Source organism: Euprymna scolopes, chromosome 12, assembly GCF_053919585.1.
Source record: "Euprymna scolopes isolate OS-2025 chromosome 12, ASM5391958v1, whole genome shotgun sequence".
NCBI lineage: Eukaryota > Metazoa > Mollusca > Cephalopoda > Sepiida > Sepiolidae > Euprymna > Euprymna scolopes.
Window position 1 is genome coordinate 146196873 of NC_136493.1, and position 25907 is coordinate 146222779.

Here is a 25907-nt window from a genome sequence, read left to right on the forward strand (position 1 = left end):
TTTATCTTAACGTAATTCAGGCTTAGAGCATAAAAAGGAATAGTTTTTATAAATTTGAAAATGAAAAATAATTTGTTTTTTGCCTAATCACTCTAATGTAGGTTCGGTGCCCTTTTGATGCAGGAGGCTACTGCAACTCTTTTTCATGAAGAGAATTGGCAGACGTTTATGAAATTGCCCTCTTCTCTAAATTCCATAATTTACATTTTTTTTTTCATGTTAATCTCATCGAGTACAAACTTCAGTTTCAGGCCAAAAAATAAATAAATAAAATTGAAAAAAAAATAGAAGATTATGACCTATCTGGGGAACCTTTTTCAATTATAAGATTGAGCAAAATATTGTCGCAATATTTTTCTTGGAGATGGTCACAAAGTATGTGTTCAATTTAGTAGAACATTATAATTGAAAACTGATCCCCAACAATAAAAGTCATCAGAAATTTTTTAATTTGAAAGGTAAGATTGTAATGGATGAGATTAACGTGAATAAAGTGTTAATTGTGGAATTTAGAGAGGGGGTTAATTTCATAAACGTCTGCAAGAGATTCGTTCATATTATTATCTCATAAGTTTTGACACTTGATCGAAAGATATTTTTTATTAAATCGAATCATTAAAGCAAGAAAACTGGGATGATTTTTTTGTTTTATTTTTTAATGTAGAAGACAGAAGTGATTTAGAACCGTTACCATAACATGTAATGTTTTAAAGAAAAAAAAAATTAAATAGTTGCCGCAGATTCGCCGCATTTTGGGTAAATGTTTTCATGTAATGTAAGTATTGGTGGTTCATTGTTTTTCTTTTAATACTCGGTTACAGAGAACAGTTTCTAATCATTTACTAAAAGATCAGTTTATTTTAGCATCGTATAATTTAGGACGTCAAAACCAGACATGATAAAAAGAAGCCTGCGACGTAATCATTTTAGTGTAACAATATGTAAATAATGGTTAATCTGAATAATATGAATTGGCATAATTTACGATGCCACGGTATGTGCAGTAGATGTAAACATCACCTGAGCTAGATGCACTAACTTGTTTATACGAAAGTGATGACTATTTTGTTCAAGTAACTCTAAGCTAAATGTTATGATTAATTTTTGTAAACAGTATTCTGTAGAGGAAAAGCGATGATAGGAAAGTATAAATGATTTTAAACAATGCATGGTGATTGAGCGGCCATATCGATTAAGGGCTGACCTGTTCGTTTTTGTATGATTGTGTATAATTCGAAATAATAGAATGTCATGATCGCAGCCAATGAGAATAGGTGGAATGTTACTGGGGAGAAATTATTTTCGAATAGTGAAGTGTAATGGTATGAGTATGAGTGTTTAATCCAGTTAATAATGGTGTCAGGTCAATATAGTTATAATGTTTATATATTTACCCCGTCTTAACTGGGAGATTGGGAGGACTTTTCAGGTAGAGGGGAAAATACAAACTACTTTGTCTAAAGATCTTGCCAATTGTGATAATGTCGCTTGTAGGAAATAAGACAGGATTTTATTATAATGAATAAATGTGTCTGTAATAGCGTTCAAAAGTTACATAAGATGGTGGGTAAAAGTTTCAACATAATAAATTTGTATGTGGCATCTGTTATTGCAAACCTACCGTAATTTGGTCCAGAGGGGAATTTCTGCAATCAAAATATTATATACGAGATGAATTTATTTTTATTAATAAAACGCTAAAATAAATATATTTTATGAACAAATATGAAACTGAGTTATTTTTATCAGTTAGTATCAAAAACGTTTATTGGTGTGCCAATAATAGCAGCACCACCTCTACAAAACATTTGGTTCTACTTCTTCTATTTATTTAACAATAAGGTCAGAGAATTTGCTTAAAACATTACACTGACCCAGCATATTCTTAGAATGAATCGATTGCACTTGTATAGTCATATGGAATGTTCATCCTCCTTGATAAATCATTGCAGAAGCATTTATGTCTTAAATCAAAAGAAGGTTGGCTTGCAAAAAAAACAAACTTGAAGCAAATTATTGGACAAGATCACGCAGTGGAATTTGTAGATTGCTGACCTGTTGAACCATAAAAAGTGGAGAGTGAGCTTGCATAATATCAGAAAACGTCTAAACAATGAACAATGATGCTCCTGACATATTTGCTATACAACTTATTCTGGATGTAGAAATGGAACAGCACATGCTTTTTATCAAAATTATGCCCTAGCTATCTTCAATCTTTTGACCATACTGAGTTCATATCAATCTTTGTATTCAGCATATTACCTCGATAGTAGAAAGAGTCTACTACCTCCAGGATATTCTCATCTAGTGGCATCTCTTTGTGGAAATGATCATCAATTGAATGAACCTGTTCCATGTATCTCATACACTTGAAGCCCAGGTTCACGGTTAACAAATCATTGATTGTAATATTTAATATTAAAAGACAAATATGGAGCATTTTTACAACTAATGAATTTGAAAATATTGTTATATTTTTTGATATGGTACAATTATTTAATATTAATTTTTGCAGATAGGTAAAACAACATTACAAATATTCCTGCAGTAGAGTTACCTCTCTCTCACTGTCAAGAAATAAATTCAATTTGTTTCAGATTCAATAGTTTATTTTGAAAAGAGTTTTTATGCTTTGTAAAATAAGTTAAAATCCTGAGCAAATGAGACAGTTATAAACAATTTTGTAATATGCATCTCAAACAACAATTAGTTTCATTGATAAATTCTTAATAAAATTATGGGAAAAAAGTTTTACGATTTGTAAAATGATACATATGAGTGCTATACTGCTAGTTTGAAAAAGATTATAACATTTTCTTTTTTATAATGATATTATTTAAATTGAGAACTTCTTGTCAGAAGACATGTTCACTCAAATGGATATTTAAAATATTATTCCTGCCGGAAAATAATTTTAAATATTGCAACCTTCTTGCTCAATGTATAAAATTATTCATGCAATTCATACATTTTTTTTTTTTTTTTTTGAGATTTTCTCATAATTCTTGATCGAAAGTAACATTTTTTTATGTGAAACATAACTTCAAGTATCTAATCGTAGAATACGGCATAAAAACATTAAAAGCAAATGTTGAAAATTGCTGAATGTAATGCATTTGAAAATATTTTTATATTTGTTTGATATGGTACAATTATTTATGCAGAAATTTAAAAGTTGCATAAACATTTAAAATTGCAATAAACTTTCAAAATCACGAGAAGAAATCATTTCCCAGTGTTGCCTTGGTGGGAGAATCAGTGCATGTAGAATTTTTTGTGTGCTTCTACATAATTTGAACTGAACCAAACAGACTTGCTGAAGTAAACCTAAAATTTAAGTTAGAGTTAAGAATAAGGTTAGGAAAAAAAAAAAATCAAACATTTTAATGACAAAAACTAGTTTGATATTGGTATGGCTTAATAAAAAAGAATAGTCGAAAACTAATTATTAGTTGCTTCCACCTAAAATAAAATCTGTAAAATATTTTCGGTGTTTGAGAGGGAGATTATTGTGTGTGTGTTTCTTTTGTACTTCTACATAATTTGAACCGAATGAAACCGGCTTTTGCCGAACTAAACCTAAAACTTAGGTTGATTAAGGATAAAGTTATTAAAAATTGACAAAGTAAAATTAATTCTATGGAGTCAAAAGAACAAGAAATCAGATTATTAAAAGGTTATAAAACAATTTGATTGAAAGAGAACTACTATACTAGATTTATTCAAGCAAGGCTATTACCTATACATATTTTAGCTATTGTAGTGTCAAGGCTAAAAAAATGATTCAGCAGGGGATCTTAGAAAAGGTCACCCAGCGAGAAAACGATTGGGCATCATCAATAGATGCCATTAAAAAGTCTGATGGAAGTATAAGAATAAACAGTGACTACAAAATTGGTGTCAACCACTAGATATGTTTGGATTCGTTTCCTTTACAGAGTATAGAAACCACCAGTCATTAATTGCAAAACCTGATTTAAAGATAGCTATAATCAAATCAAAGTAGACAATGAATATAAAGAAATTACAACACTAAACACCACCATGGCATTATTGATGGTCTCGCTATTCGGAATTAAAACTGCAAGCCATATTTTTCAGAGGGTCACTGAGAAAATCTTATTAGGAAAAGTGGAAAACATGATAATATATCAAGACAATATATGCCAGAGTGCTCGTATCAGAGATGAATTAAGGATTAAAACAGAACAAGTTTGGGAAAGGTTAAAATAGGTAGGATAACAGTAACTAAAGACAGATATAAATTAGACTTTGAAAAATCTGGAATATCATCTCACATGTATATGCATTAGTTTATATACAATTAAGGTTTCTGCTCAGTGAACACCATTCTTTGAATATCATAACAGCGTTCTTTGTAAAGGATTAGTTTTCAGGAAGAAGGTGATATTTAAAATTGTTGATTGTTATTCACATGCTGCATTTTTTTCTTCATCATAACGTTCTCTTTGAGCATCAGAAGGATTTCTATTTCAGTGTCTCTCTCTCTTCACAAACCTCTAACACACTGTTCTTCTTCACCTAAGTTAGAAAATGGCAGTTTATTTCTTCACAGATTTTGGACAGATATACAAACATCCTGTACCCATTACAGACATAAGTGAAAGAACTGAAGTCAAAATTTCTCTAATGAAACGATTGGCAAAAAAGAATTGATTTCCAAAAAGAATAAGAATGTCATGGAATGGGCATTTTTCTGAGCTTACTGAATATTCTAAGATTTCTGGTTAAGACAAAAATATGGCCTTAAGAAGGCATTGTGAATGAATGAAGGGCAAAGATGATGCTGAATATAATGGTAAAAAAAAAAAAGAAGAACAGGAAACTTTTGTAAAATGTTTAAAAAATCATGATTGATGAGTGACACGATAACTGCATACTATCTATCATCCAAGATTCAAAACGCATGTCTTATTGTTCTAGGAGAAAATGTGGAAAAGAAAATAGTTTATTAAGTTAAATAGGGAAACTTTTTTATCAATGACCTTCAATAACAAATCAGATTTATCTCACATAGTCTAGTGCTCCGTTTTATGTGAATGATTCAGCATTTGTTGATTTCATGGAAATGAATATAAAGGCAGCAAAGTAGATTTCAAATATGATTTTAAAGTTAATGGGTAGAAGATTGATTCGACTAATTGTAAAGGATAAATGTATGTCAATGTCTCATAAGCGCACTTTCTTAATTTATCAGGTGTCAATGTGACAACTGTTTATACAAGTGATTGAACGTTTAGTTATCAGATTCACTTCAGAAAGTGTGGAAGAACGATAACAGATATTGAATGAAGAATACACTATTTGAGGTAAGAGACCTGATGTGGGTGGATGAAAGAGCCTTTAAGACATATGGTTACATGGTGGTGTAATGAGGAGGTTGAGAAATTTATCAAAGAAAAGTAGAAATGATGGAGTGGAGAAAAGGTTGAGGAAATAAGGATAACTGGTAGCAAAAGAGTCAGCAAGAAAAGAAATCTACAAAACGAAAACGGAGGCTAAACAAAAAGATGACCAGAAGAATGAAGTATTCAGAATAGCTAAACAGATATCAAGCATAAGTGTTGATTTTGTTGAAGATAAATGCATTAAGATATTTTTATCTTTATTTCCATGGCAGGTGCTCGTCTGAACTCCAATCTCTGGTCCCCCCTCGCCAATCTTTCACGAAAAACACCCGTCTAGCTGAATCCACTGTGAAAAATTTCCCCCACTCTATATCTGTGCCTAAATCAAAACGCGGATTCCATGAACAAAGCTTCTTTCTTAGAACTGCACGCCTGTGGAAATCTGTTCCGTCTGCCTGCTTCCCTCCGGACTACAACTTGGATGTCTTCAAGTCCAATGTTAACAAATTCATAATGAACCGCCCCCTTAATTAAACACTTCATCAAATCTCCACACTAACGTAATGTACTTGCAATAACCCTTATCCCTGAGTGGTTTCCGGGCCTTGATAAGTGGTGATCACTGTGTAAAAAAAAAAAAAAAAAAAAAAAAATTAAAATCTGTCAAATGTGAAATTTTCTGTGTGAAAAATGATTTCAAATACCTGATCATAGTGTTGTATCAAATATTAAAAGACAAACATGAAACGTTGCATTTGGAAATATTCATATATTTGTTTGATATAGTAACATTGCTTAACAAAAAATTTTTTATTAAAAAAGGTAAAAAGAATATATTTTTATGAATTAACATGAAACGCTATTATGTTTATCTTTTAGCATCTGTGACAAGTGTTCGTCTACAACCAAGTGTTTCAGGTAAGAATAATATCTTATCCAAAATACTCACTAATGACATTATGGTTAGAAATAATGTGTAAGCATTAATATATACATTGAATTTTTTATACGGATTATTGTAGACGGTATTCTGATTGATTGATGACTTATGCAAAAGAAATTAAAAGATATTTTTTTTTATTACTAAGTTCTCTCAAATTTAGCCATGTTAAGTATCTTAAACATAAAAAAATGTATTGATATTTATGATCCATATGACACAATGACAGTAAGATTTTCATAGTATGTGGTGAGATATGTGATAATACCTATTTTTTTTTCTTTTACAAAGGAGTAACCACTTATCAAGGTCCAGAGGACATTCTAGAATAAGGGTTAATAAGTGTGCAGTAGCCAATGGGACAATATTGTAGCAATCGTTAATAATGGAAATTTGGTAAATTGGATTACTTAAGGGGGCAGCTCATCAAGAACTTGTTTATGTTGGACTTGAAGACAGCTATATTGTAGACAGTTGGAAAGCTAGAAAATGGAACAAAGTTCCAAAGGTGTGCAGTTCTAAGAAAGAAGCTTTGTTCATAGAATCTATGTTTATGTTTAGGCACAGATAAAGAGTGTGGGAAATGATTGATAGTGGTTTCAATTAGATGAGTGTTTTTCATGAAAGTTTGGCGAAGGAGGACCATAGATTGGAGCTCAGACAAGAATTTGCCGTGAAAATAATAATAAAGCTTAAACAGGCTTGAAATGTCTCTTCTGTGGGAAAGAAGTTGCAGGGAAGAGAAAAGGGCATTCCCACTAGGCTACGAAATCTATTTTGAACTCTGTTAAGGAAGGATAAGTTTTCTAGCAGCTCCTGCCTAGATGTGATACCAATTGCATCAGCAGTGAAATATCTATTGGAGCGGTAGAATAATCCCACCATTTTTCCAGTGACCTTGGCAACGGATTTGATGTAAGTGTTCCATTTCAGATCAGGAGTAAAGATCAGACCTAAAAGCTTGTCAAAACATGGAGTCTCCCCAAAATGAGAACCATTCATTTCGATTGATGCCAGATGGGGATCAGAGTGTTGATGAAAAGATATAAGTTTGGTTTTAGATACATTAAAAGTAACTAGCTACCTCTTTCCCCATTGCACCATGTGATCAAGATCAGAGAGAGAAACAGAGAGAACTAGGTCGTTCACAGCCTTTGAAGTGTTGCCATAGATGGTAGTGTCATAAGCATAAATGTCTACAAATGATCTTAGAATATGATTTGGGAGATCATTGATGGAAATCAGGAAGAGAGTTGGGCCCAGGATGGATCTCTAAGGGACTCCAGCATTAATACTATGAGCTTCTGATTTCTGCCCATGAACCACTACTCTTATGAATCTATCAGCAAGAAATGATTTAATAACTGAAAAGACATTTCCAGCTATACCATAGCTGCAGATTTTGTGGAGTAGACCTTTCTGCCATACCCTATAAAAGGTCTTTGATATGTCAAGATCAATTGCCCTACAAAAGAAGCCTCCATCGAGAGATTTGCTAATCCTATGAGATATAACTGTTAACATATCTGCTGTAGATCTAGCAGAATGGAAACCATATTGCATGTTACTGAGGAATTTATTTTATCTGAGGTGGTTGACTACTTCTCTATTTTATCTGAGGTGGTTGACTACTTCTCTATTTAACATAAATTCCTGCAACTTACTCATGATGCACAGGAGCCGAATTGGTTTGTATTGAGAGGGAGATGACTGATCACCTGAATTTTTAAATACAGGGCATACTGATGAAGTTTTCCAGGGTGTTGGGAAGCAATTCTCCTTAAGACAATGCTTAAACAGGCTTGGAAGTATGGGAGCTAGTTCTGGTCAAAGCTTTTTGAGCACTATAATAGGAATGCCATCAGAGCTAGTTGTTTTACTGGAATCAAGGTTTTTGATTAGCTTGACATCATGCACAGATATCTGTATGGTGCATAGCGAGTTTTCAGACACAGGAGAAAACATGAGGGGTTGGCGGCCCTGATCAGATAGGGTAGAATTAGCTGCAAAGTTCTTGGCAATGCTGATGAGATTACCTCAGGTCCATTGGTAATGGTTGGGATAGAGCAAAAAAAAATTAATTATTAATTTTAAATTTAATAAAAGCGTTGCAATGTTATACACCTACTGATAAATATTATAAAGCTTTTTTTTTTATTAAATTTTCACTATAAACAAATCGTTATAAAATGATTAAAATTTATTGTGACAATACAACATAAAAGGGAAGATTATGGTCGCGGATATAATAAGAAAGAACACATGCTGGAAAGGGTTAGATCAAGATATGTGCGAGTCATGAATAAATAAATGTTGATTTGTGTTGGTGTTGCTGAAAATTTATGTGATTATTATTGTTGCACCACTTCCGTTATAAGGAGAGTCTACCACTTTGCATCTTACAATGAAATTAATTTTGTGCAAGACAAAGTCATACTTGTGCTTCCCTTGTGTACCAACATTCAAGGTTTGCATTTGATCTTCCTAGACTTTGATTACAGAACGAGAATGTCCAAAGTTTCTACACAAATAAACACAAGGAAAGAAACATTCTCATTTCAAAGGTAAATCATCTTATTCAGGCCATTAGTATTGCACTACATTATTGCTAGCAATAGGGAGGTTAGGGAGTTCAAGAAATGAGGTTGCAATGCTAGGTTTTGTTCATCCTTAAAATCACTCCATCTACATCCCGTCATGTCCGATTTGTTACTTTTCACTTTTTCTTAGCTCATCTGATATCATTTCTTCTAGCTATTGTTCTTACGGGAGAATGATAGCCTCAGAATTTAGCCACCTGGTCCCTACATCATGCCTAATTTTATAGCAACTTATCTGCAAACCTAGGTCTCCAAATAAGTACTAGTTGACATATATGTAATATTTACCAAATATAATATTTATTATTATAATATTAATACTAATAGAGGGAGTAACAAAGGCAAAACTTGTTAGAGTTTTGGAAGTAATGTTCCTATGAAGAGCTGGGAAAAAACGTACTTCCGTTTTGAAAGACAACCAGAGAGAAGGTATGATTTAGTTCTAAATTCTGCGAGTGAATGCAATTACATACTCTCACATAGAAGCCACCTCTTTCTTTAACACTTAAGAAATAAATCCAAGATAGATAATTCAGATAATTCTGGGCTAAAATCTGTTTACCTGTGCAATATTTTGTTTGGGAACAGTTTTTGTTTTGCAAAATCAGTTAAACTCCTGAACAAATAGACAGTTATAAACATTCTTACGATATGCATTGCTGACAACAAGCACTTTCCTTGGAATATTATTTAGAAAACTATAAAAAATATTTTGGAATTCTTAAAATAATACAAACGCATGTTATACTGCTGTCTTAACAAATTTCTTTTAATATAATGACATTATGTAAATTGAGAAATTCTTGGCAGAGGAGATTAACTGTACAGTTTTTAAGTTGATGTATCAAATATTTATTCCCACAAGAAAACAATTTCAAACATTATAACCTTTTCGCACAGTATATAAAAATTAATCACAGTTTATACATTTTTATGGATTTTGGAATACTGGTACATTTTTTTGAACCAGAAAAAAAAAACAGATTAAGGCTAACTTAGGGTTAGATTAGGGTCAAAAACCCAAAAAGAAACTTTTGTGGTGTCCAAAAGTAGTTCCAATACTGATTTTTGTTGTAGAGTTTTTCTGAATAGTTTTTGAGAAAATGTAACATCGTCTGTGTCGAACATGACTTTAAGTTTTGTGACAGTGTTACATCAAATATTCAAAGACAAATATGGACCGTGGCTGAATGTATTTGAAAATATTCTTACATTTGGTTTATGTGGTACAATTATTTATGAAGGATATTTTTATTAAAAGGTAAAATGAATGCATTTTTATGAACTAAAATATTATTTTTATATTTTAGTGCCAAGGATATCTACAGCAACAGTCAATCCAGGTAAGAATAAGATTAACTTCTCATAAAATACATATATGTAGCATAAACCCTCTTAATAACAAAGGTTTAAATATTAATATATTCATTGGACTTGGTATGTATGTAAACTGTAGCTCAGTGTGATTTATATGAGAAAATATATTTGCAACATAAAACATACATAATAAAGGCGTTAGAAAAAGTAAATGTCAAAATATTTTAGCATTTCAAATCACAGTTGGCTCTAGTAGTCATTATGTGAAACAAATTTAAAGATCATATTTTTAGTTATTAATAACTGTCGGATTTACTAAACTTTAAACAGTTATCAAATATGTAGAACATAATTTTGTTAGCAAGGCCTACATTGTAAACACAGACAGTACTGTGATGTTCATAATATAGAGTAAGATAAATAATAAACTCCTACTTAATAAAAACTATGTAATGCTATATATTTAGTGACAACTATCATCTAAAATTTTCTGTATTAAAATTAGTCATTATTGAATTATTAAACGACTTTAATGAGTTACATATGTAATGTTGTACACAGTATTATATACAAAGCAAAAACAATAGACATAAAGAATACATTATGATCCCAAATACAATATCAAAGAACACATGTTGCAAGGGTCGTAGATAGAAAAATATGTTTCAGTAATTCGACCATGTCAGGAATAAGTACCCTGACCGATTTCACTACGAAGAAAGAAAAAAAAAGGACACCTTTCTCTCGACATTGGTTAGACCTTCACCTTTGCAGTTTGCATACATTGGTGCTATAAACAAATATCGTGACAAGAAAACTTTTTAAATCAAACTTTGTATTGATATATATATATATATTTTAAATAATAATAAAAATGGTTTATATTATTATATTGCAACAAACCAAACTTTGGATTGCTTTTATTTTAAAAAGTAATTTAAAAAACACTTATATTATTATATCATGACAATAAAACTTTTTAGACTAAGCTTTGTATAATAATAATAAAAACCAATTATATTATTGTATTGCAATTATAAACTTTTTAAAACAAACTATAGATTGTATTTTTTATTATATTATTTACTTACAGCCAAGATTGATTTTTTTGTAGAGTGCATTTATATATTTATTTAACTTTTTACAAAACATTTTATGGGGAAGAGGATTTTCCCTGCATTAAAAACTGACATAAGAATTTAGAATTTAGAACACTGAGTGAAATCACTGTAAACTGTTTACTAAATCAATGTTCAGGGGGTGTGATATCTGTTTAAATATGTTTTACTGTTTATATTAAAGACTTACTGTAGAGTTGAATGTAATAATCAAAGAAGCAAGAGACCATGTGTGTGTGCATTGTGTGGCTATACGACTTACCTTCAAATGGAATCTGAGAGAGAGAGAGATTAAAGATGGCGGCCGTGGCTTTATAAGGTGTAGTCTAGTGGAATCGCACGAGATCACACAGTCGACTGCACACATATGCAAATGAAATGCAGTCAGTTTTTTTAACAAAACACCTGTTGGCAGAGGTGAGGGGGAGAGACGTGTGCTGGAAGTTGAGAGAGAAAGTTGTGAGGAGAAAATACAATGATGAATTCTATTCGTGAACTTTTGTGTTTTTTTTTTGTTTCTTTTTTTTCTCCCAAAATACCAGCCCATTTAACTGCAAACTATTTTGGCGTAATGTGAGACAAGTTCGACCTTAAATTAATACCAGAATTCGATGGCTCGACCCCTGTACTTGACGGGGTGGAGAAACTGGAATTGCATTGCCTATTGTCTAGCGTGAAGAGTATTGAACACATGATTCCTGTACGTTTGTCCAGCAGGGCTTTTGCGGTGTATCAACAGCTTAGTCCTGAGGAAAAACAGGATTATGAAATGATCAAGGCAGCACTATACAAGGCGTTTGCTATCGGCCCTGCCACTGCTTGGGAGCAATTTGAGGCAAGAACCTTACGTCCAGGTGAAACTGTCAACATGTATCTGGCCGAGCTGACAAAGTTGACGGTGTTGTTTGATGGGTTGTCTGAACAGGCCTTGGCATGCAAATTTCTGGCAGGACTCCCAACCAGAGCGAAGTAACTCCTGCGAGCTAGCTCAAGCATAGCTTAGTTGTCCCTTAATAACTTGGTAGACCAGGCTAGGACCATGATGAAGAATACCTATGAGATTAGAGAACCAGTAGTCGCTGCTGCACAGTCCACATTGAGTGATGATAGATCATCTCAGGCCCGGTCCGCATGGTAAAGTTGTATGTTATAGGTGCACTGGCCAGGGCCACACTGCAAGGAACTGCTGGCGGAGACTGACAGTTGTTTGATGGTACTGGTCATATGGCCCAGGATTGTACAGGAAACGGGGGTCGGGACAAAGTGCCAGCGTCAACCTCTTCCCCAAGCAGAAATCAGACAAGGCACTTCCGACCATTCAGGTCTATATCAACAAGACATTGTGCTCAGAACACGATTCCAGGTGCTCTCGCACCATAATATGTGCGGACCTCTGCCACACTTGGAAAAGGAAAAAAGTCAAGGTGACCACCATCAGTGGAGAGACACAAACATGTAGGGTTGGTGCTGTGAATATTCACACAAGAACTGAAAATTCCACTTATGTTGAGGTGCTGGTAGTGCCAAAAATACCACCGAGTTTTCACCTGCTTCTAGGCTATGATGCTATCAGAGCCCTAGGTGGTGTTCACATAATACAGATGGGGCAGTACAATTTCAGGAGAAGGCTCCAGTGTGTGCTGCACTGAAGATTGATGCAAGCTCTCTCACTGATATTTATTGGGACTGTGATAGAGGATGCATGCTGGTTACATCCAGAAAAGGACTCCAACATATCAACTTAGTAGAACTTGATGCCATCATTAAAGGAATGAACTTGGCAATCCTCTAGAAGATGACCACCTTGCACATATTCACTGATTTCTCTTTTGAAAGGAACTTTTTGCTTCTATCACTTGTTTTCTGTTTTGAGCAAAAGCAGAGCCACCTATCGGTCCGAGTTTGCTCTTTTATCCCTCTGAGTTTCGAGAATTCTCACGGTTAGTCTCACCTTTTTCACCAATAAAACCAACCATGCTTACCACTTCTTTTTCTTCTTCTTCCTCTCCCAGTCCCTGCATATTGATAGCAGACAGAGCCGACCTTCTATCTTTTAAAGATGAGTGTGTTAGAAGAATCACTACTACAACTGACCGCTGACATAGGAAATCAGCGTCTTAAATTCTCGATTCTAATGTTGGTTTTTAATGTAGGGAAACTGCTTTTCCCCAAAAAATGTTTTGCAAAAAGTTATGCAAATATATACACACATCCTACAGAAAAATCAAACTTGGCCACGAGTAAATAATATAACTTGTATTATTATTATTTAAAAAAAGAGAAAAAAAAAAAAAAGCAATCCAAAGTTTGTTTTAAAAAGTTTTATTGTCATGATGTAATATGTTTTTATAATTATTTAAAACTAGCAGGACTGTTAATCAGCATTGCCCGATGGAAGCCTGCCCTCATAAAAGACATTTCAGCCATGGCCGCCAGGCTTATGTTGTTTGAATTTAATGTTTTTTCAACATAAGTGAAATATTCACATTTTTAAACCTGTTAAACTATTTTCTGTTGCACATTCACTTTTTTGAAACTGCTAAAACTGTATAAAAAAAGAACACATTCATTTTTTTTCTTTTCATGTTTCTGTAAATAAATATATTTTTAAAATATCTAAACAGGTTGACAAAATATATAAATTAACTTAAATAAACATAGTTATTTGAAAAGATATGGAATTAAAAAATCAAAAAATCAATTAATAAAAAAGTTTACATATTTTTATTATAAAGGGGAGTGAAAAGAATAAACATAAAATACAGTTAACTATAAAAATAGTTTAGCAGTTCTAAATAGTGAATATTTCACACATGTAAAAAATATTAAATTCAAACAACACAATCAGTACGAATCTAGTAGATGATATTGCCAAAACACTTATTTTTAAATCAGCAAGATCATAATAGATTGCACAGGTTTAGATCAAGTATATTTAAATAAAATACATAAAAAAAAAAAACATAACTATGTTTGAAAAAATATAATTAATTACTGGAACAAATGTACAGAGCGAGAAAGCGAGGGAGAGGAAATAAATGTTTGTTGTTTTCTCTTCAGCATCGCTGTAAAAAAATTTTTTTCTTCGGCATAAAAAGAAATGTAAAAAGCGAGATAAAGAGAATGTTGGGAAGAATATATACAGAGAGATGTTGACTGGGGGTAATAGGAGGATTTGATATTTAGAGGGAAAAATAGGAACTACTTCTAAAGATTGTTGCGACTGTGATGCTGCTGCTAGAATGAAATGTAGGATTTAATTATAATAACTAAATGTGTCTAAAATGTTGTTCTAACGTTACATAAGATAGTGGCTAATAGTAATAGTAATAATAAATTTGTATGTGGCATCTGTTGTTGCAAACCTACAGTACTTTGATCCAGAGGGGAATTTCTGCAATCAAAATATTATATATGGAGATGGAGATATATAATCATAAGAGTACGGTTGATGGGCAGAAATCACCTCACAGTATTAATGCTGGTGTTCCTTAGGGGTCCATCCTGGGCCCAACTCTCTTCCTAATCTACAAAAATGATCTCCCAAATCACATCCTAGGATCATTCGTAGACATTTATGCTGATGGCACTACTATCTATGGCAACACATCAAAGGTCGTAAATGATCAATTTCTCTCTGATTCTCTCTCCTCTGATCTTGAGCATGTGGTAGAATGCGGAAAGAGGTGGCTGATTAATTTTAATGCATCTAAAACCAAGCTTCTATCTTTTCATCATCAACGCTCTGATCCCCGTCTGTCATTAATTGAAATGAATGGCTCTCATTTTGGGCAGGCTCCATATTTTGACAAGCTTCTGTGTCTGACCTTTACTCCTGATCTTAAATGGAACACATACATCAAATCCGTTGCCAAGGTCACTGGAAAAATGGTGAGATTATTCTACCGCTCCAGTAATCTCACTGCTGATGCAATTCTCTACCTATATAAGAGCCAGGTACATCCAATGATGGAGTACTGGTGTCACATCTAGGCAGGAGATGCTAGAAATACCTTATCCTTCCTTAACAGTTCAAAATAGACTTTGTAGCCTAGTGGGGATGCCCTTTTCTATTCCCTGCAACTTCTTTCCCACAAAAGAGACATTGTAAGCCTGTCTCTGCTTTATCATTATTTATATGGCAAGTGCTCGTCTGAGCTCCAATCTATGCCCCCCACCTCACCAAACTTTCATGAAAAACACTATCAATAATTTCCCACACTCTTTATCTGTGCATAAACCTAAACGTAGATTCCATGGACAAAGCTTTTTTTTCTAGAACTGCACGCCTGTGGAATTCTTTTCTGTTTCCCTGCTTTCCAGCTGACTACAATTTGGTTGTCTTCAAGTTCAACGTAAACAAGTTCTTGATGAGCTGTCCCCTTAAGTAATCCAATTTATAAAATTTCTATTAACGATTAATGTTGACTACTGTACACTCTTTAACCCTTATCCTCAAGTAGCTTCCAGGCCTTGATAAGTGATGACTCCTGTGTGTAAAAAAATACACACACACACACACATATATAATGCAAAGTTTGATTTAAAAAGTTTTATTGTCACAACATAATAAAACTCGTTTTTATTATTATTTAAAAATATATACATATTAATACAAACTTTGGTTTAAAAAAAGTTTTCTTGTCGCGATATTTGTTTACAGAGCCAATGTGTGCAAATTGCGAAGATAACGGTCAAACTGGTATCCAGGAAATGGTCCTTTCTTTCTTCGCAATGAAGTTGGTCAGGGTACTTATTCCCTACTTGGTTCAAGTAATTAATAAGTAAATGTTACTTAGTGTGTGTTACATATTTCTGAGAGACTAAGTGATCACTTTTAGAAGACATAACAGAGGCAAAGCTTGGTAGGGTTTTGAAAGTCATGATCTTAGAAACTGGATGAAAATGTATAACCACTTTGAAAGACATGCCACAAAGATGGTAAATCCTCATCCTTAATTCTGCATGTAGGATGGAATAGACTAACATTACTGAGAAATAAATCCAAAGGAGATAATTCTGGACCAACATTTGTTTACCTCTGTAATATTTTTTTTTGGAAAGAGTTTTAATATTTAGAAAAATTTCTTACAATCCTGAACGAATGGGACAATTAGAAATATTTTTGTGATATGCACTGCTGAGAACGAATGGTTTCATTGGGAAATTATTCATAAAACTAAAAAATATTTTTGATTTATATAATGATAGAAACGAGTGTTGTACCGCTGGCTTGATAGATTATATTGTTTTTTTTTTTGTTTTCATATAAAAGATACTATTTACATTAAAAAATTCTCATCAGAAGACATGATCAATTGTCCAGTTCCCATTAATAGTCATCAAATTGAAATATCATGTATTTATTCCCACAGAAAAAGAAAGTTTAAATATTAACACTTTATGGCACAAGATATAAAATTATTCACACAATTTATACCTAAAAAGGATAACTGTTACTAAAAGAAAATAATGATAGACAAAATAATGTTATATAAACAAAATGGAATGTAATATTCCTAAACACATTTATGGTCTTGGTAGGTAATTACCTAAAGATGGTGTCTCGATAAAAGCACTGGTCCCCATCAGCTACCTGGTTGGTTTTAGGAAGGGTATCCAGTTCACAAAAATCTTGGAAATAAATTTGGAAAAGACGTCCAACACATGCCAGTACATTAAGCAGACCTTAAACCAAATATGATGGCATAAAAATTTTATTCTTTTGTTAAAAGATCAAACACAAAGAAGCATTCATTTTAATATCTAAATAGTAATAATGAAAATGAAACAAAAAAAATAATGAAAACGAAACAAAAAAAAAAACTTACCAAAAATTATTCAAACATTCATTTTTTTTTAATTTTTATGTATGTTTTTCATAAAGGTAACGATGAGGAGAATTCAAACTTATATAAACATTTTCTGTTGAACATGCACGGTGCCATTCATATGAAGAATCAGAGGAGAACATTTTCATATAATCTTGTTTCCTGTGTTTAAAAGACATAAAATAATACTTCACAATCCCTTAAAATGGATCAGTGTTAGTTTTCAACTAAACCGGTATATAAAAAAAAAGAAGAATACAAGGCAATTTCCCTCCCTCTCTTCAGAATTAATGTAAAACCCACAAACTTTTGTGAACACTTCTTTCTTTTGATTATAATACACGCGATGCATTGATTTTGGTGGCATTGACACTGGGCAGATCTGCATGAAGCAAGCCCAAAACCAATCTATGTTATAATTATGTTATGTTTTTGTTTAGTTTACAAAACATCAGTGGGGCATTTAATGCAAATCAAAATTAAAACGTAAATTAATCATTCTTGATAATCATTCTCTTTGGTAGAATGATCTGATCTTGTCAGCAGTTGTTTTTTTTTTTTTGTGTGTGTGAAGGAATAGATTGTAGAAAATAGTTTTAGCACCTAAACTCAAGAATCTAAAAATGACATTCAGATTGACCTACTCAAAAAGGTCGTTTAGGTCACCCATCTAATAATGTCTACAACAGATTTCGCTGAAATCAATACTTTTCACTGATATATTTCCCATTGTAAATGGAACACAATAGCTAACATAGAATGGAGAATCTTCTTTAAACAGCTGTGAATACATAAATATATGTGACATATGTAGAGTCTGTCTAGATTAACCTCTTCACTCTTCTATAATTCTGGTAGTTCTTTTTGATCATTGGTTTCATTTATTGCAGTTCATGCAAGGATTTCAAACATTTTGCCATTTCATTAGGATTTTTTTAATTCCTGGTTTTAGATCCATATATGGAATTTTAGTTTGTTTTTATACTGTGTAGTTATTGGGTTAGTAGATGTAGAACAATTGAAGTAGCAAATTCTATTCACAAGGAAGAGCCAAAGTAAATATGGGAAGAAGTGATAAGGATGTATACGAGAAACAAAGACCTGTCCAGATATAAGTTGGTATGGAAGTCAATTTCTAAAATCCATCCAACACATGCTGAGTATTATGATAATGTTGTAACATCTTTTTACAATTTTATTCATTTTTTTAATTTCCACAAATGCTCACATGTGTGAAAATGGTATTCTATTTTTTCATGCGTTGTGGACAGATATACAACCATAATGTACCTCGAATAAAAATAATGGAAAGAAAGTAAAATCAGAATTTTTATAATGAAATAATTAATAAACAAACAACAAAAAAAAAGACAATTGTCACAGAGAATCTATGAATGTGTGTGTGAATATTATAAGATTAGTAGATATTACCAAATTTGTGATAAAAACAAAATCTAGTCCTAAGAGAATATTATGAATGAATAGAAGATAAATATGATGCTTAATGGAAGAAAAAAATAAAGAAAACTTTTGGAAATTTTGAAAGAATCTCGAATTTGTCTTCTATTGACCAAATCAGTCAAGTGCTTTATTATGTTTTGTGCAAAGGGTTCAGCATGAATGTGGTGGAATCATTTATTGGTTACATGAAAATAAAAGGACAAATGGTGGAGTACATTTCAAATATAATTTTAGATAATGTTAACAAGCAGAGTTAAAAAGAATCTCACTATCTTTTCTGTCCCCGGTCAGTGTATTCTAAATTGAGGTAATTTTCACTTTTTGTTCTAATCCAAAGTGTCCCTTTTTAGGGAGCTAGACTTTCCTTACATAAAAAAATAGATGTAGTGTCTAACTCTGCCCTTGGGGAACGCAAGTTAATAGTGATGCTACCAATTGTAGAGGAGAGGCATGAAAAATATAGAGGTGATGTATTGCAGACAGATTTTCTTAATTTAGCAGGTGTTCATGCAGCAGCTGTTCCCACAAATTTGTTATGGGTTTTGGATGTGTGCGATATTTATATTCTTTTCATATTCCATTAATTAGCTGGATGTGTTAATAAAAGACACAGTATTAATAGAATGATTAAAGCACAATGAAGTGCAAGAGGACAAGCAGTAAATGATGTGAAATATAACTTGTGTATTTGAACAGCTTATGAGAATGGAGAACATAATGACAATGTAATTTAATAGTAATCAGAAAATAAACAAGAATTACTTAAATTGTTATTTTCATACATGTTTAATAAAGATTATGATAAGAAGAATCAAAACTTAGAAATATTAATTTTCATACAACATTATTTTTAGAACATAGCTACAAAGCTTGAGGCTGGTCTGATTTTGAATTTAATGGAATTTTTTTCCTTTGAGATTTTGGAGAAATGTTCCCAAAGAAATCAACAAAAATATGTGCAAATTTCAAACCTGAAAATTAACTAAAATAGAATAAGTATGGCAAGTCTTGATAATAGAAAAAACCTGATTAGAAATTCGAATGAAGCAATAGATTACCTGAGAGAGCAGAGAACGGTAGAGGAGAATAAAATAATTTTGGACTTATCTTTGAAGTGGAATAAATTTCTATACCTCAATCGATAGTACAACTCAGGAAATCAGAGACTAATTTATGTAACAATAAAAACTATGGTTTTCAATCTGATTGAATAAGAATTTGTATTTGAAGAGACTGAGTACTTCAATTTGACTGATGAAAAGAATACACTTAAGAATTATTTTAAACAGAAATAATAGGAAGAATAGTCTCTAATTTCTATCCAACATTGGATGGATGCATCAAGGGCAATGAGTTCAGTGATGGTAATTCTTTAAATCCGTATCCAACATTGAATTAGATCTCATGAATTGGCCTTGATTATTAGAGTGTGAAAATGAGTAAGTATAGTGAAATTCCATTCAATTTTAACTTTCGATTTATTTTAGGGGATTTGCAATTTACTTTTTCATGTTAGTATTTTTCAAATTTGGTGTGACTGATAATGTGTATCTTTATGCATATAAAAACAATCTAACTTAAAGAAAAAGGGCCATTCATCAATATGGTGGGCTTAATATAGCATTTACAGTTGCCTTTCACAAAAATCCATGTTGAAAGCTTTAGGGAATGAAATATTTTCCCTATTATAAAATTGTGTTTTTACATGGTCCAAATCTGGCAACTCCACTTTCAGGGTGCTGTTTATCAGATCATAGTTGCCAAAGTTAATATGATATTGCGGTCTATGAAGCTAAGAAGAGGAACAAACAAAATGATATCTCAGTGAGGATGTGACAGTAGATATACTATTGTTTTACCACATGTTCTCAAATTTTACTGGCCAGGTTTCATTTTCATACTTAATCACATTGTACAAACATGTCTGATAGACCTTTCCCTTGGTCAATAGCAGTAATACTCTGCTAGTTATTAATGGCAGAAATTCTCTGAACTTACCCTATCTACTCCAAACTTTCGCTATCACACCAATACCTACTTCTTCCTGTGTTTAGAGATACTTTAAGATAACAAAACTTCTTAACAACCTCAGTAGACTTGCCAGCCACATACTTTCTGTACATTCGAATTCACACAAAATAACCTCTCACTTGTAATTTCATTGCAATTTTTACGTAGCATTATTACTACTTGATTATTCTCTCAACTACTTTCAGGATCAAATCCATCAATTGTAAGCCTCTGTAATTACCTCTCTCTAGAGCTCTTTCTTTAAAACAGTAACAATTCACAATTGTACTAAAATCTTGTTATTCGGGTCAAGTTATTCTTTTATGGTCTGATTTCTCAAGTCTGTGATCATCTCAGTGTCTGTTTCACCTGCAGTCTTCAACATTTCAATAAGGTTCTGTAGCCTTACCATTCTTCATCTTACTCACAGCTTCCTGTAACATTTCTTTCTCAATTGTTATAGCTGGACTAGGTACTGCTTTGGCAACTTCTAGATTTTCTCAGTTCCATAAAAACTCAGTAATCAACAATTTCTCATATCCTGATCATTTGTTACTATTTCAAATGCACTTCTCTCCAACAATATCCATATTTGTCTTTTATAACTGTTTAGCTCTCCTGAATTCATCCCTTCATATTATATCTGGAAACCTAGCTTGCTCAGCCTCAACATTGGCTTTGTAGATATCTCTTCTGGCTGTCCTTTGCTACCAAATATGTACATGTTGTGAAGTGAAAAGTTAGCATTCATTAATGGTTATACAAGTTTCCTCCTCACTATTTTTAAAGAGAAAATTGTATAGGCTCTTTCTTACCATTATGCTAATCAGGCGAATTGAATTGTCAGGATTACTACAATATTCTTATTCTTAAAACTTTTCTCCACCAGTTCCATCATTTCTGCTCTTTTTGATACATTTCTCAGCTGCCTCATTCTATCACTATATCTCAAAGGCTCATTTGTTCATTCATGGCTGGTCTATTACCTTCAATAGTGTATCCTTTAACTTCTATCTTTCTTTCACACTTGCTGAAGTAGTGAATCTGGTAGCTGAATACCTACACTTGGTTTCTAAATTTCATATGTTCCTCATTCATTATCTAACCCTTTCTCCTGTGGATAAATTTTCTCTTCATTTCCTGAATTTTCTTCAACGTAATCACAAATAATTGATTTATACTCTGTTATACTTTCCTTATCACATAGTACTTTTAAATCACTTAAGAACTTTTTGCTCTTTTTCCTTAACAGATAATATACTTGAATCTTTGCTGTTTCAGATTTATACATAATAAGATGACTTTAGCTTTTCTAAAAACAGTATTTGCAACCAACATGTCCATTTCTAAGAAATTTCTAAGATTCTATCTCTTTCTCTAATCCTATCACCATGTACATTTTCTCCATAAAAACCCCCTCAAAACTAGCAGAGATCTTTCCAAAATGACTACTCAAATTCCTGCAACATAAAGTACTCCCTTCTCATCCAGCTTACTGTAATAAACCTGCCATAAAACTCATCTCCAGCATTTCACATTGTGGTGCATAAACAGATATTGATGTGAAAATGTTATTACCAATCATCAACTTGAAGAATATGATTCAATGATTTATAGCATTAACAACAATCACTTTATTTACACATTAAAAATACCAAAGCTTTCTGGTCCTGTTTTATTTACAATTCAAAACAACTTATATCATGCATCCTTCACCACGATCATTCTGGCAGAGTTACCTTTTCATTGTACTTCTTGGATACATTGCTTTAAAAATTCAACAATTTTTCCTGACTTTACTTACAAGTTTCCAACATTCAAACTGCAAAGTCTTAAGTTCAACAAATTTACTTTCAAGGATAATTAATCGATCCAAACTTAACTGGCATTGAATTTTTATAAGCCAGGTGTTTCAGAAGGTGATTAGGACCAGTATTTTTATCAAGACACTATCTCTGCATGAGTGCCTATTAAGTTCTTTATCTTTATATAAATATACATATGGCAAGTATATTATATATGAATACTAAGCTCTATGCATGTATTGTGCACTGGTGAAGTAAATATTGAAAAAGTGATGTAAAACATTATTTTATAAGATCTGTGGCAAAATGTGTAAAGGCGTTGATTAACAATCAGTTCTAAGTGATAATCTTTTATAGTTTTAATGTTCACTCTTTCCAGTAATAATTAAGAATAAGATAGTCATGGTTGATGGATTGAGATCACTTTAACCCATGGGTTAAATAAAAGGCTTGGTTTGAAATTCTATAGTTTTCTGAGTGCGACATAACGATTCCCAAGTTTGAAAAGATACGCCTGAAAAAAGTTAAAGATTACATAGTCCAAAACATTGTGAAAATAACCAAGATGAGAATAGTAATCAAAATAATCAAAAAACAAAACAAATGATGAACTAAACCTGTAACATAAAAAAGCTTTAATGATATTCTTATAGAGTGATCATATCTCACACTATAATGATGGATGAGGTCAGGAAAGGAGCATAAATATTATTGTTATTGGTGTAATTTGAAGGTAAAAATAAAGACATACAGTTTCTTAACCTTGATTTTGAATATATTTGTTCTATTAATAATTGCTACACAATACAGTACATTTGCAACAAGCAAGTAATGTTACAGTAACCAATGTGATATTAACTAAATTAGACAATTTATAAAATCAAGTCCACCAAGTTTATTTTATAAATAAAGATTTTGTCCGGCTGTTAGTCATAATTTTTTAAAACCTAATCAATATATTATGAAATGCTTTAAAATAGTGTTTTCAATGTTCTTTTAACAAAATAATTCCATTCAGTAAGTAACCTAGAACCCCATCTTCCAACGTAGACCCCTACTACCATGTCTCCTTCTCCAACATCAGGAGTCTACGTTCCAACCTTCCAGAGGTTGAAACACAATTACAGGAGATGAAACATGACATATTCTTTCTAAGCGAAACTGGAATAGGGCCGACCACTTCCCTAGATGAGTTCATAATTAAAGGATACTCTAACTTAACATCTAAATCTGACCCCCAAGACCGCCATGGGCATGGAATATGTGTCTACATCAAAGATGGCTTCCCATGTGGCAGGGATATCTCTAGAGAAGATCCTAATTTACCTTATATGTGCTTCCGGGTTGCACTTGCTTACACCACTGCATTTATATTTGCCCTCTATTGGCCCCATAACAGCGGAGTTACTATCTTTAAGAGTATATCGGAGAAAATTGACCACATCCTGTCTGCACATCCCTCAGCAAACATTCACATCTGTGGTGACTTCAACGTCCATAACATGGAACGGCTGACCCACTCAAATAAGACAGATGATGAGGGGAGGTTCTGTCATAATTTTGCCATTGCTTATGACCTCACTCAGATTGCTCATGAGCCCACTCGTGTGCCCGATACTACAGGTCAGTATGCAAGCCTTCTAGACCTTTTTCTTTCCACTTCCCCTGAGCTATGTTCATGTTCCGTTCTTTCTCCTCTAGGATCCTCTGACCACACCGTCGTATCAGTTAAGATAAAAATGAAATGTAATAAGCCCCTAGACGTACCCCTCCACCGTACTGTATACCGATACTCAATGGCTGACTGGGATAGCTTCCGTACATTCAGATCTGATCTACCTCTGAATTCCATGTTTAAAAAGAATGTGTCCTTTATAGTATCAGACCTGACCGAATGGCTAATTGTAGGCATAGACCGATTCATACCATCTAAAAAATTCCAACAAAAACCCAACAGCCAGCCATGGTTCTCCCCAGAATGTGCTGCTGCCATCGTGCACAGAAATCACTTTTTCCATAGCTACCAACGTAATAGATGCACTGAGACTAAAGCCGCTTTTAGGAATGCCAGCAACTACTGTAAAAGAGTAATAAAAAATGCAAGAGAGCTATATGCTCAGTCCGTTAAATTCAAAGTAGCTGACCAGCGGCTTGGTTCCCACCAGTTTTGACAAATAACAAATAGGATCCTGAACAGAAGTGTGCATTCTATCCCAACCATTATCAATGGACCTGAGGTCATCTCGTCAGCGTCAGACAAGGCCAAACTATTTGCCAAGAACTTTGCAGCTAATTCTACCCTATGCGACGAAGGCCATCAACTCCCCATATTTCCTTCTATAACACAGAACACGCTAGGTAGCATACAAATATCTGTGCATGAGGTTGCCAAGCTAATCAAGAACCTTGATTCCAGTAAAGCAACTGGCTCTGACGGCATCCCAATTAGTGCTAAAAAAGCTTCAACCAGAACTTGCCCCAAACTGTTTAAGCGTTGCCTTAAGGAGAAGTGCTTTCCGACTCCCTGGAAGACCTCATCAGTATGCCCTGTATTTAAGAATTCAGGTGAAAAGTCATCTCCCTCTCAGTACAGACCAATAAGTCTCCTGTGTGTCATGAGTAAGTTGCTGGAATCCATATTAAATAGAGAAATAATCAACCACCTCAGCAAAAATAACCTTCTTAGTAACACCCAACATGGTTTCCGTTCTGCAAGATCTACCGCAGATGTGCTAACGGTTATATCTCATAGGATTAGTGAATCTCTTGACAAAGGCTTCCTTTTTAGGGCAATTGCTCTTGACATATCAAAGGCCTTCGACAAGGTATGGCATAAAGGCCTACTTCACAAGATTTCCAGCTACGGCATCACTGGTAATGTTTTCTCAATCATTAAATCATTTCTCTCCGATAGGCTCATAAGAGTAGTGGTTGATGGTCAGAAATCAGAGGCCCACAGTATTAATGCTGGAGTCCCTCAGGGATCCATCCTGGGCCCAACTCTTTTCCTAATCTACATCAATGATCTCCCTAAACACATACTTAAATCATTCGTTGACATCTATGCTGATGACACGACCATCTACGGCAACACATCAAAGGCTGTAAATGACAAAGTTCTCTCTGATTCTCTCTCCTCTGATTTCGAGCACGTGGTTCAGTGGGGGAAGAGGTGGCTGGTTACCTTTAATGCATCTAAAACCAAACTCCTATCTTTACATCATCAACGCTCTGATCCCCATCTGGCATCAATTGAAATGGATGGCTCTCGTCTAGGAGAAGCCCCATGTTTTGACAAGTTCTGGGCTTGACCTTTACTCCTGATCTGAAATGGAATACGTACATCAAGTCTGTTGCCAAGGTCGCTGGAAAGATGGTGGGATCCTTCTTCCGCTCAAGAAGATATCTCACTACTGATGCAATTCTCTATCTATATAAAAGTCAAGTATGCCC

The 25907-nt window shown here is 33.3% G+C and overlaps 1 protein-coding gene and 1 long non-coding RNA gene across 2 annotated transcripts in view; one reads left to right on the forward strand and one right to left on the reverse strand.

Annotated features, from left to right (window-relative positions):
* The window catches only part of LOC145291527 (uncharacterized), a 1250821-nt gene that overhangs the window by 868959 nt on the left and 355955 nt on the right, over window positions 1–25907 (forward strand). The window contains exons 93-94 of the mRNA XM_080137518.1: window positions 6252–6290; window positions 10223–10255. Coding sequence (XP_079993644.1) covers window positions 6252–6290; window positions 10223–10255 — 72 coding nt within the window. The remainder of the gene's footprint in view (window positions 1–6251; window positions 6291–10222; window positions 10256–25907) is intronic.
* LOC145291528 (uncharacterized) overlaps window positions 1–25907 on the reverse strand; it is a 122959-nt gene that overhangs the window by 3772 nt on the left and 93280 nt on the right. The gene's annotated exons all lie outside the window — the stretch shown is intronic.